Genomic DNA, 13,587 nt, shown 5'->3' with positions numbered 1-13,587 from the left:
GACGGAATTCAGAATCCAACAGCATAACAGACCAAAGGAGATACAACAGGGAACACTTCGACACGATCCAACGTATACCAACAGTTCTGCACTGCATAGTTTTCATTTGTCTCATTTTGATCCCTATTGTTTGGAGATCTTTCTCAACTTGGCCCCAAACGACGGAAACATCAAGGAATTTGTCTTACTGGTTTCTTTAGTTAACATTTACGGGCTAATGCAGAACGTTTTCACTCGGTCCAACCGACTATTAAAAACGAAATGAAAAGACATACAATTGATTCGGTCTTAATATATGTGAGAGTTCTCTACTGAATTCCAAACGAAGTCAAATTTAGCTCACTATTATGTATGAGAAAGATATATAGTCGTGCTATCCTCGCTCAGTCTACGGCTGCAGTCCATGCCAGCATTTCGAGTCACATTTCGTATGAAACTTGAAGTTGCATTGAGCTGTTAGAGAAATGGCAAAATCTGCGGCATATTACAAATTAACTCTTTATATAAGGAAAATATTTTAATTATCCTATTTTACAATTAAGTTGGGAGGAAAAAATAAAATCATAAAATGATAATAAATAATAATACGATAGATAATAATATTTATCGCAACTTTCACAAGTTTAACGCCTAATCAATGTCACTTGACGAGTAAATTCACTGCAAATTCTCTCCATGGATGAATTATTTAAAATCAACAAAAAGGAGTAACATGATTGGTTTAAGTGATTTAGTGCTTATTCCCCTTAAATAAAGTTTTAGGTTCGAGTTTTATGAATAGAAAAAATCCGCCCTTCAGTGGGCAGCCAACTCAGACTAGATTAGTCGAGCGATTGAACTTCGGCTACCAAGATGCACGTCAAAAAAAATAAAGGGCAAAAAGGAATTAACGTATACTCTACATGTAGGGCATTTTCAGTGGTATTCCTTGTTTCCAGGAAAAGAATCACAGACAATTTTAAGGTTGTAACTTGTCGACCAACAGAAATCTTATAGGCTGTAATAATTGGACCTTTATTTATGCCCCCGCGGGCCAAGAGAAATGGAAAATTGGTGTAATAATGCTACATTATGATTGTCATGATAATGATATACAAATTCAATTATGTTAAATGTTTGTGCTATCTAATAATTGTTGCTATTATAAGTTATTCAACAATGACCAATGTGATTATGATCCTACATATCTTCTTGTTTTACTTTTGGGTCTGAACAAGAACAAACCTGACCCCAATTTTTCAAATTCCTAAATTGATTTAAATTATTAGAATCAAATGCTAATAGACAATAATTGAAGACATTAATTTGGTGGTTGTCAAATGGGTGGGCTGGTGCTATCAAGATGAACTTTGTAAAAGCGTAAGTACGTACAGATCACCTCATGATGGTCATAATCATGCCTGTCTTTGTGAAGAAGATTGGGAGAAGTTATTACGTGAACTAAGAATTCCCCTTTTTATACATTTCGGCATTGACGAAACTTCCCAGTAGCATCCTACGAAGAATGGTGCATTTTCTTTTAGAAGAAAATTGATCAAGATATTGTTTAAGCGATTCAGCGCTTGTTTTCCTCGAATAAGATATTGGATTCGAGTCTTGTGAATCGAGAAAATTCATGTGGGAGAATTTTATCCCTTCGCTGTCGGTCCGGCTCGACTAGATTAGTCGGAGGCCCATTGAAATTCCGGATACTAGGTTGCAGACCAAAAATTGATCTAGAGATGGAACGCAAAGATGTAACACTATAATAACACAAACATAATATCTAAAGACAATGATATGAATAACTGAATTCTTCATATTACTGTGAGATGATTTGTATTAGAATATGTAGTCGTATACAATATTCTATCTATGAAAACTAAAATACATGATCTGTACAAGGTAAAATATTATGACGATTAACTAGAATCTTTGATTACTCTATTATTCCCTGTACAGGGAGTGCTCCACGAGCAACTTGGATCGAAGAAGTGAAAACCGCGATGAGGATAAGCCTTTGGTGAGGCTTACAAGAGGAACTACAAGAAAAAGTCCCTGCAATTGGTTGAACCTGAGGTCAAGACTTAAGAGTTGCTTCCAATTCTGAAACACCGGGCGTTGGGGGAACCCAGTCAGAGAGTTACCAGGAAGGTTCAAGACTCTCATATATACCAAGTTCGAAAAACACTCAGGTATCTCCCCAGATATGTTATTGTAGGAAAGGTCAAGGAATGTTAGATCATGATGGTGTTGTAGAAATTCCGGGAACCCATGTAATTTGCATGAAGCTAAACCTAATGACCTGAACAGTGGATAACTTTCACTTGCATTGGGCTCGTGGAGCAGGGAGAAGTAGTTGAATGATAGGACTAGTGTATTTAGGCTCTTCAGACCCGAAAACATGCCCAAGCGCAGGTCCCCACTCAGATTGCGTAAAGGTTGAGGAATGTCAGATTACTGCGATGAGAAACTGAGCTTGGGACAGGGCCATGGAATCTGTTCGAAGACAGGTCAAGACTCTCCAGGTGGATGAGGCTTCCAAGTTGAGATGGAATAAGACCTGTTAACTTGTTGGAGTTCAAGTAAAGATTCTCCAGCTGCTGGAGGTTCATGACGGCACCGGGATTTGGCGTGCAAAAGACCTAAACTGGAGATTCGCATGAGGTTCCCAATGGAAGATGGGATCTGGCCTGTGAGTTGGGCTGAGACTGAGGTACAATGCAGAGAGTTGGCTGAGGTTTCCCAAGAATGACGGATTTGGCCGGTTAATTGGTTGTCGCTCAGATCCAACTGAGAGAGTTCAGTGAGGGTCCCGAAGAAAGATGGGGTTTGGCCTGCCAATTGATTTTGGCGCAAGGATAAACGAGAGAGTTGAGTGAAGTTCTGAAAGGAAGAAGGGACTTGACCTGTCAACTGGTTGTTGCTCGGATATAACTCGGAGAGTTGAGTGAACTTACTAAAGGAAGATGGGATTTCACCAGTTAGCACATTACCAACCAAATTCAGTATGTTGAACCTCGAAAGGTTGCCGATTTCGGGTGGTATGACAGAAAGAGTGAAGTTATTGGCTTCGAGTTTGAGACTCTCCAAGTGAACAAGTCGGAAACGGCTGCTGCTAGAGTTGATGGAGCCAGAAAGGCAAGCATTGCTCAGATCGAGGCTGATCACATGGCCAGTGTGTCCATCACACTGGACTCCGCTCCAGGGACAGGAATTTCTAGACCCTCCTGTAACTTCAGGATTCGAGCTTCTTGTCATCACCCCGTAAGAAAATTTTGAAGGAGCAATACTCAGGGCCTTCTTTCAAGCTTTGCTTGGGCTGCAGCAAAGCAGAACTCTCAACCTCATGGCACTGGGGCACAGACTGAGAAGCACCGACAAGAAGAAGAAATAGCAGGAAAAACAAGTACGCGAACATGATGAAGAGAGATGAGCTTTCCGCCATGAAGCTTTTGTGTCCTTACTCGGGTAATGGAATTGGAGGGAACTGGCTGCAGATGTGTACTTTTTTATGGCCAAACTCGAGGCAATTCCAAGAATACGCCAATTTTTTTACAATCAGTAATCCGTTTTCCTGAGTATGGGTATTACTTTGAAGGGAAGAAAGCGAAATTTAAGATGAATCGGCATATTTGTTTTATATCGAAATCAAGAAAAGTATATGTCTATTACTCAACGAGGCAACGTCAAATTCACATTTTAAGGATATCGACTCGAGAGTCAAAGTTGGCCGTCTCTCGTTGCAAGTCAAGCACGGCGGGACCCCATGTTTGATGCAAGGCAGACAGTGACGCAGGACGGGCTTGGAGTCATCCAAACTTGGCCCAGATAAAGATAATGAATTGTATCAGAAACAACGAGTTCCCCCAGAACATTCTGCTGCGGCCCGGTATCTAGATAGGAACTTCTGCAGGCAATAATGCAATACAACGAGAAAATGTGAAATGTGGAAATTCCTCTGTTCTAAATGGTTTTCCTCCATTTAAGTCATCGGATTTACCAGAAGTGTAATTCAATTCCTCCCATGTTGTTAGAAGGCCTTGTTCAATATACTGAAATTCAATCACTGGAATTGGGACCAGTCCCGGTTCCTACTGTCATCCGACTTCCCTTTTGTTCTTTTGTTAATTATGTCAGTTTCTTGAGGTTTGTACAGAAAATGAAAGAAACAGATAAACTTTAAGCTATTAAGGCTACAACAGATAGAGAAATAATTCTCCAGTGGCCTTTGTGGCTCGGCTAGCAACCAACATAGCATTCGCAGTTTGGTTAAGTAATAATGAGCTGCATAAGCCAAGCTTTTTGTAATCACCCGGAAAAAATATCGGGAGTAGCAGTACTCGGAGACCTGTTTGAAGCTTTTCCTGAGCAGATCATCTTATCCCCGTGGCGCTGGGACGCCGCAAGCTGAGAAGCACTGGTAAGAAGATGAAACTTCAGGGGAAAAAAGTACACCTACATGGTGAGCTGGTATATAACTTTCTATGTCTTTTCTCATATCAAAATATAATCATAGAGAAGTGGCTGTAGAGATTATTTTCACGAATATGTTGAGTTCTTGATTAGGACTAGCACTGTGAACACCATGCATTTCACACATATTCTTGCATCTAATTTTTTTGTGCGTCTCTCTCTCTATATGTTTATATATGATCTATCATGTGCTTATAAAGTTGATTGGGCTTAAAGCCCATTGAACCATTAATCTCATTTTTCTTTTAACCATGCTAAATCCCTATCGCCTCTTCATTTTCTTCAATATTTTTTTTCCGGTTATAAAGGAGGCCTAAAACCTAGTACAATAAAAGAAATCCTAAATAATTTTCTTCAATATTGTATATGTTCTTTTTCTTCCTTGGGGGTTACGTGGCTGTCAGTCTGAAACAGAGAGAAGAGGAGAGACTGACTGAAAACTTGAGCAGGATAGGACAGAGAGAGAGAGAACAAAGAAATAAATCGACAGAGAGGGAGATTGCAGAATAGAGTCGGGCAAAGTACTGAACTGGACACCAATTTGGGTGGAGGAGTTTAGCTTGCCTTCTAGTATATAACAAGCTATTTGTGTATGCAATTGATTTCACAGTTGCTCTTGTGCTTGTGTTGAGGTTCCTTTTTTAATCTTGTTCTTTTCTTGATGACTTAGGAAAAAGAATTAGTTCATTTACCAAAATGATGAAATCAATAGTGGCAGCTTGGTTAATGTTTGATGGAAGCCTAGTGAGGAGGGAGTGTAACAAAGAGCAATATATGTTAGATTGCTAATTAGTTTGGGTGTACTAGTAATTTTCGAATTTTCCTTGGGGTTTTTGGTGGATTAATAACTAAGCATGGAAGCTGACTTTTTTTCTAGTGTATAAGTTCCAGATTTATTCTTGTTGTTTGAGTTGCCTATGTTCGATTTATTTTTCATCAAACCACTTCATTTATCTTTTGGATGAACTGTAAGGTATAAACTTGCTTGAGGGAAGAAATGGATTCGTAAAGCAATTAGAAAAGCTTGTCATATGCTCAGAGTTATTGATATTGGTTTTATTTCCTATTAGATTATGTAAAGTAATTAATCCGAAATTCCGTTTATAATGAGTGGGGTTACTATGTAGTGTTAGTTTGAGTCCTTTGACTCGTGTTGTTTTGTTTGGAGTTGATTAGAGCGGAAATCTTGCAAAGAATTGTTCTATTACCTTGAAATTAGGTGGGATTCTTATTGTGTATGCTTAATATTTTGTACTGTTTGTGTATATACATATACTTTTGTTCTAGGATAATGTACTAGTTTGGCTAAATGAGGTGGATTTGTTCATGGAAGTGTCAATATTGAACTTTATATAAGTAGAAGATCAACACGACAGAATTAACATGTGCATTGGAAGCTATTCTTGTGTATATTAATTGATTTTGTGGTCATGATTGGTAGGGGCCAAGGAGACCGAACCTATACACCTAGAAGGATTCGCTTGTTGAGTTATCGTTTTGTGGGGGTCTTTGTGAGTATTTTATTCCACTATAGAATGAGCTAAATTTAGGTTAATCATATTCATGATTGTTAAGATGGGCTAAATTGAATAAAGAAGAAGAAGTATTTTTGGTACCTTATTTATTTAAGATGAAGGTAAATTGAGTTTGGTTGATCGATGTGTGATAATGATATTGTTGTCATTATGGTCATGGGACAATCAGGCTGCTGATCCGATGAAATATAAAATGGACGATCAAGCCGCTGAACTAATGGAATTTAAGATGGACGATCAGGCTGCTGATTTGGTGGAATATAAAATGAACGTTAGGCTCCTACTGCTGGAGAATAATAGGCAACCCCCACTGATGTGGTATTGATATGAGCGATTAAGGCTAAGTTGATTGAAGCGCGCAGGGTTATGGTACCGTCATAACTCTGTCGCAAGAGAATGTGACCCTATGGCTAGTCTATGTTGTATTAAGATTGTTGTTTGAGATTAGTGATATTGATTGATGCATGATAACGAGATTTTGAAGTTGACGAGTAAAAATATGTTATTAAATGTTTTCATGACAAGTCTTGTATGGTAAATGATATAAGTGTTTGTTGTGAATATTGATTGGATAAGAAATTAATCAAAGCTTCATTTTATTGTGGAATTTACTACTTACGTCACTCCCTGCATATTTCTTTTTACAATTGAGCTAGAGGCTAGAAATAGCATCGTAGGAGAAAATTTTTGACATTGGGGATCAACGTGAAGGATTTTGAAGTTAGACCTACTCAAAATATAGGTAGTAAGTGTATGTAGAATGTTGTAAATACATTGCGACCTAAAAGCTTTTGTTTAGGCTGTCTATGTGGGTTTGTGAAGACTGTTAGATGTTTTCGAGGTTGGCTTACTTGAGATGTGTGAATGTTGGTCGGTCAAGATATATATTATATTTGCAAGTTTATAATACAGGTTGATGCTTGGAATGGAATGTGAGAATTTTAGGAGAAATTATGGTGAAATTTCGGGTCGTGACAAGCACTCCTTTCTTGAATATCATATTGTGATGCATCCATGTACATGTGAAAATCTTAGGGGAAAGCTTCGGATAATTGGAGGGAAGTAATTCAACTGTGGAAGTCGAGAAAGATTTGCGTCTATTAATCGAGAAACTATACAAGTTGTGTCTCTATGTATGAGTCATGACTAGGCTTCGTGAAGGAGCGGAAAAAGTCTGCACCAACTCCATGGTTGATTCAAGGCAGACTATTTGGAAAAGTCTCCTTAATCAGAACAGAACAGAACTCAGCTACAATATTAATCTCATAAGAAACCTCGAAATCGAGCAACAAAATATAGCACTAGAGCAATACCAGCTGCAGAAAGAAAAGGTCCTGCCAAGATTCAACATTCTCCTCCACAACTCATTCTGCAAAGTAAAGCAACACAGTAGAGAAGGTCACCTACGATGCTTCACGGAAAACTAAAAGACTTTAGACAAAAAAAAAATTACAAAAAGAGGCAGTATTGCTGAAATCATTGGCTTACTTTTCGATATGGAATAGAACAATGGAAAAGCTGTCCAAACTAATACATTTAAAATCGAAACTAGGTGAACGTAAACACCAACCTTTTATGATCTATGCATGTCTTTTTCGAAATCTCCGGCCAAACTTTCTCACAAACCAGTTGTCTTCTCCAATGCTAATGCCTTGTCCTAGAACCACACCAAGGACTAGTCCACCAGCAAACCCAATCAGAATGATCTTCCAGTCAAACTCAAATAAAGTATTTGAGCCTTCATGATCATCTCCAGCAGGTGCTGGTGGTGCCACATTCTCTAGGCCTGCACATTTTTTTGACAAAGGATCTCCGCATAGTCCAGCGTTCCTTTTGTAAGAGCTGTTGTCAAATGTATTGAATTGCTGCACTCGAGGTATGGACCCTGACAGTTCGTTGTATGATACACTGAAGACCGCGAGGGAAGTCAGCTCTGTTAGTTGCTGGGGGATATCTCCAGTGAGCTTGTTGTGAGAAAGGTCGAGAGCTTCCAAATTGGTCAGACCACTCAGGGCAGGAGGGATATGGCCTATGAGTACATTGTGAGACAGGTTGAGCAGATGGAGTCCCTTTAAGCTTCCAATAGAATTCGGAATCTCTCCTGTGAAGTTATTGCTCGAAAGATCCATCAAGGTTAGGTATTCCAAGATCTTTGCATACTCCATTACCATGCCTTTGTTCATTATTGTCATTGAGTAATCATAGTATCCGGGATTGTACACAAAGGAAAAGAGAGGCACATTCCAAGATTCCCCAAAATAGCTTGGTCTGCTGGTATTTAAAACTCTCATCGCTTTCCAATACAGGAAGTAGTTTCATGGCAAGAAACCTACCAATGTGTTGTGAGAGAGGTCTACAATCTGCAAGTTGGGGAAGTCGAGGTTGCTCTTAGGCTCAATTATCGGGCCGTGCAATCTGTTAGACCGCAAAATCAATACCTTTAGGTTTGCGAGTGAGCCCAACCAAGAAGGAAAAATGTCCTGAATCATATTATTTCCCACATTGAGAAACTCAAGCTCAGTGCAATTTTCCAGTGACCTCGGCAGAGGACCTCCCAGTCGATTGTTACTAAAATCTATCATCCTCAAGCTACAAGTGCCTTTATGCAACTGAGGGATTCCTCCATGCAAGTTGTTGTCGTGTAGACTAAATACCACCAAAGTGCTGCTCAAGTTGCTCAAACATTGTGGAATCAAACCGCTAAAGTTGTTCTTTGCCAGATCCAGTACCTGTACATTGCTCATGTTGCATATCATCGACGATATTGTTCCAGTGAGTCTGTTATTAGAGACGAAATAGAACTGAATGGTTGCAAGAGGAACTGCAGGAAGTGGCTCCTGCAACTGGTTGGACCTGAGGTCAAGACTACCGAGCTGTGTCCAATTCTGAAACACCGGGTGTTGTGGGAATCCAGTCAGAGAGTTATGAGAAAGGTTCAAGGATCTCATATATACAAAGCTCGAAAACCACTCAGGTATCTGCCCTGATATGTTATTATAGGAAAGGTCTAGGAATAATAGATCATGCTGGTGTCTTAAAAATTCAGGGAACTCGTGTAACTTGCATGAAGCCAAACCTAGAGCCCAGAGCAGTGGATAACTTTCATTTGCATTGGGCTCAAGGTGCAGGGAGAATTCGTTGAATGATAGGCTTAGTGTTTTGAGCTTCTTAAGCCCCGAAAACATGACCAAGTGCAGGTCTCCACTCAGGTTGTTTACGGAAAGGTTAAGGTACGTAAGATTACTGAGACGAGAGATTGAGCTTGGGACAGGGTCATGGAATCCGTTGCAAGAAAGATCAAGATTTTCGAGGTGGATTAGGCTTCCAAATTGAGATGGAATGGGACCTGTTAATTTGTTGGAGCTCAAATAGAGAGACTTCAGCTGCTGGAGGGTAATGAGGGAATCTGGGATTTCACCTGTCAATTGATTGTGCCAAAGATTTATAGTAGAGATTCGTGTGAGGTTCCCTATGGAAGAGGGGATCTGGCCTGTGAGTTGGTTGTGGCTGAGATTCAATAGAGAAAGTTGGCTGAGGTTCCCCAACGATGATGGAATTTGGCCGGTCAATCTGTTGTCATTCAGACCCAACTCAGAGAGTTGAATAAGGGTCTCAAAGAAGGACGGAATTTGGCCTGTCAATTGATTTTGGCTCAAGTATAAATGAGAGAGTTGAGTCAAGTTCCAAAAGAAAGAAGGTATTTGGCCCGTAAATTGGTTGTTGTCTAGATATAACTGAGAGAGTTCGAAGTTCCCTAGGAAATAAGGGATTTGGCCTGTCAAGTAGTTGAAACTCAGATCTAAATATGAAAATCGAGTGAGGTTTCCCAAGGAAGATGGGATTTCACCAGTAAGAACATTTTTACTCAAATCCAACATGGTGAGCCTTGAGAGGTTGCTGATTTCAGGTGGTATGGGAGAGAAACTGATCTTATTAGCTGTAAGTTCGAGATTTTCCAAGTGAACTAGACGGAGAAGGCTACTGCTAGAGCTGATGGAGCCATAAAGACAGGCATTACCGAGGTTGAGGCTGATCACATGGCCGCTGTGTATGTCGCACTGGACCCCTCTCCAGGTACAGCAGTTGCCGCCTTCTTGACCCTCCACTAGCTTCCAGGATTCGAGCTTCATGTAATCACCCGGCAAAAAGAATTTGTAGTAGCAATACTCGGGGCCTTCTTTCAAGCTTCGCTTGAGTTCCAGCAAAGCAGACCTCTCTTCCTCGTGGCATTTGGGCAGAGACTGAGAAGCAACGATAGGAAGATGAAGCAGTACCTAAGACATGTACACGAACATGATAAAGAGATACAAGCTTTCTGCCATGAAGCTTCTGCTTTTTTGCTCGGATATCGGAATTCAGGGAAGTGGCATAAGATACGTATGTATCTCTGGTCGAACTCGAGGCAATTCCCAGGACATGTAAATTCTTGACCACAAGTAATCTGTCTTCTGAGTTACTGCTGCAACACATATGTAGCCAAGGATATGTCAAAAATTCTTACCGATACTCGCTTCAAATTGGAAGACAGCGATTTAAGACGAATGAGCTTATTAGTTTTCATGAAGATATTTAATGAAGCAATGACTAGGCATGTAAACAAGTGGAAAAGTCTACACCTGCACAACACCAAATTCAAACCTGGGGACCCGCGATTGATGCAAGGCTAGCAGAAAGCGATGCCGGGATGTGCTTGCAGTCTAAGACTTGGTTTGGGAGTGTTGTTGCTGAAATAAAAGTGCTGAAATAGAATTGCTGAAAAATAATTGCTTATGCTCAAAAGTAGTTTAGGCGTTTGGTATGATATTTTCTGAATTTGCTGAAAGTGACAGTAGGATATAATAAGTGTTTGGGAAAATGCTTCTGCTGTAGCTGATAAAAGATGAAATGACTAATAAGTACATTAACAAAAAAACAAATTTAGAATTTTCTACAGAAATAACTAGCATGCATCGATGAGATAAATAACCAGCATACATCTATGAGATAATTGTAATAAATTACACATGTATAATATTGTTAGGATCTCGATTTTCGGACCTTAATCACGTGCAGACCACGAGCCTCGAGTGAAATCTCCGTTTTGAAAAGCAAAAGTACTCCCAAACTGACTCTAAATGTGGTACTTTGGGACTTCCCTGCCCATTTATTACACTTTCCCTATTATTGTACTAGACTTATAAACTTCCCTTATAAAAAAGGAAAATTCTATAGAGCAATCAATAAAATTGCTTGCACCATACCATCAAGTAATTCACTAAGCATGTGAGTAAAAGTTAAGTTGCTTACAAAAAAATTAAGTAAAAGTTCCTCAAAATGGGTGCAGTTTATCTTAAAATTTGTACGTCTCATTTTGAAATATGTGTAACTAGTTGATTTAAGATATAGGAATTTGAGAAAGCAATGTGTGAAGGAAACATTGCAAGCTAATTAGAGGGAAGAAATATTTATAGTGGCAGTTAGTTATTTTTAGGTCAGTTTACACGAGAAAAACTGATAGGAAAGTATTTCTTTAGAGCTGTTTTAGTTGCATTATTAAGCCTTGGATTATTATTATTATTATTATTATTAATTCAGCTTAGGTAAAGTTATAGGATTTAGGTGTATTATGTTACGAAATGAGGCTGGTTATCTTGTGAAGAAGAATGTGGCTGCTACTGTATATAAATTTTAGTTGTATGAGCGATACTTGAAAATATTCAATTGCATATGCCTTACTGTCCATTGGGGTCTTAATGATTATATTTTATTTTTAAGGTCAATTTGGAATATGGCTCGTCATGGGAATGGTAATGAGGATATAGAACTCGTTCGGCCATGCTTGAAATCGATTGGGATGGAGGAGATTGATATTATGCATTTTGAAGGCCAATTCGATGAACTATATATTATTTTGGGAATCATCGGTGAGTGCTATATACCATTGTGGAATGACGTATATAAGTTATAAATATATGTATATGTATATATTTATTAAAAGAATCGTGGAGATGATTTAATTAATCGGAAGTGGAAGCCTAACAACATTTGGAGATATTGCATATTGTGATATAATTTGTTTGCTGAAATGTGTGATTTTAAGAGGCATTTGATGAATTTAAGAGCTTTATCTCAGAAATAAGTGTATGGAGTGGATGAATTGAATTATATGTAGATCAGGGTAAGTCCTAGTGATTTGTGTGTGAATAAAATACTGGATGGGACTGATGGGAAGTATAGATAGGATAGATGTGAACTTGATTATGGAAGTATTTTCGAAGTGGAAGAGAGATCAACTAGAACCAATAAGTATAGTGATTATATTGTCTAGTTATAATATATGATTTGTTCTTATTGAGGCCAAAGGGGCTATGCTTGTTATTTAATTCTAAAGAGAAATAGTTAATCAGTAAACATGTGTGCTAAGTGGTTTGATATTGTAATGTATCATGTATGTATAATTTAGTCCTTGTTATGCTTATACTTGACTAGGGACCGAGGAGACTGAATCTCAGCATTTGAAAGGCTCGATTCGATGGACTATATCTTGGAGTTCGGTGAGTATTTTTATTCCACTATAGAATGAAATTAAATCTTAAATAATTATATAAATGCTTGTTTGAATGAGATAAGTTGAATGAAAATAGTATGATGATTTTGAGGATTTATTCTAAATATATTCCCTTAATTGCGGTGTGGTGATATTATTGTTTATAGCCATGGGACCGCTGATTCGGCGGTATATAAAAAGGGACATCTAGACTGCTTGTCACGACCCGAAATTTCAGCAGAGTTTCCCCTATGTTTTCTCGATATCCATTATCACATAAACAATTTATTCATAACATGTTTTCCACCTCCCAAATAGTTAACCAATTTAGCAAGCCATATCAAAAGCATATAACCAATTCAGCCGGTTTGGATATATATATAACTCTCAAGAGAGTACTTTCCACAACCATATCACTAACCCAACTAAACAAAAGTTTCAGGTCGTAACTTAATTTTAACATTCTACAAGAACTTACTACTTATACTAGGAGTGGCCCTACTACAAAAGATCCCTTGGCGCCGATCCTCGTTGTTCAAAAAGATATCCTGTGCGATTAGTCTAGCTCCTAGCTCTCCTGAAAAAATATATGCAGGGGGTGAGCTGCATCTCTGTGAGTACGATATTCCAAAGTAAAATGAATTAATACACTCATAATTCATAGTCAATCAAATATATATATATATATATATACTCTACCGCAATATTGAGTCTAATACCAACCTAATCCGTTCATACAACTAACTCAACAAACAAATCTCAAGTAAATTATACGCCTATCTTCATCATCATATCTCATAAAGGGGCCCCTTTTTCTATTCCGCCGGGTCCAGCGGCCGTTCGTGCCCCTTTTGCTATTCCGCCGGGTCCAGCGGCCGTTCGTGCCCCTTTTTGCTATTCCGCCGGGTCCAGCGGCCGTTCGTGCCCCTTTTTGCTATTCCGCCGGGTCCAGCGGCCGTTCGTGCCCCTTTTTGCTATTCCGCCGGGTCCAGCGGCCATTCGTGCCCGTTTTGCTATTCCGCCAGGTCCAACGGCCTCATGGCTATAATCACACAATACTACTAGCATACT

General features: G+C 39.0%; 1 protein-coding gene and 1 pseudogene across 1 annotated transcript; both read right to left on the bottom strand.

Annotated features, from left to right (window-relative positions):
* Positions 1-2,493: 2,493 nt before the first annotated feature.
* LOC116197448 (receptor-like protein 35) lies at positions 2,494-3,240 on the bottom strand. The gene has a single exon (XM_031527599.1). It carries the CDS (start codon positions 3,238-3,240, stop codon positions 2,494-2,496), a length of 747 nt encoding a protein of 248 aa, XP_031383459.1.
* A 3,886-nt stretch (positions 3,241-7,126) lies between these two features.
* On the bottom strand, positions 7,127-10,493 carry LOC116195145 (annotated as a pseudogene).
* Positions 10,494-13,587: the final 3,094 nt, after the last annotated feature.

This window comes from Punica granatum, chromosome 2 (genome assembly GCF_007655135.1).
Source record: "Punica granatum isolate Tunisia-2019 chromosome 2, ASM765513v2, whole genome shotgun sequence".
Taxonomy (NCBI): Eukaryota; Viridiplantae; Streptophyta; class Magnoliopsida; order Myrtales; family Lythraceae; genus Punica; species Punica granatum.
Note: the sequence above shows the minus strand (reverse complement) of the source record. Positions and strands in the feature narration are given on the sequence as shown.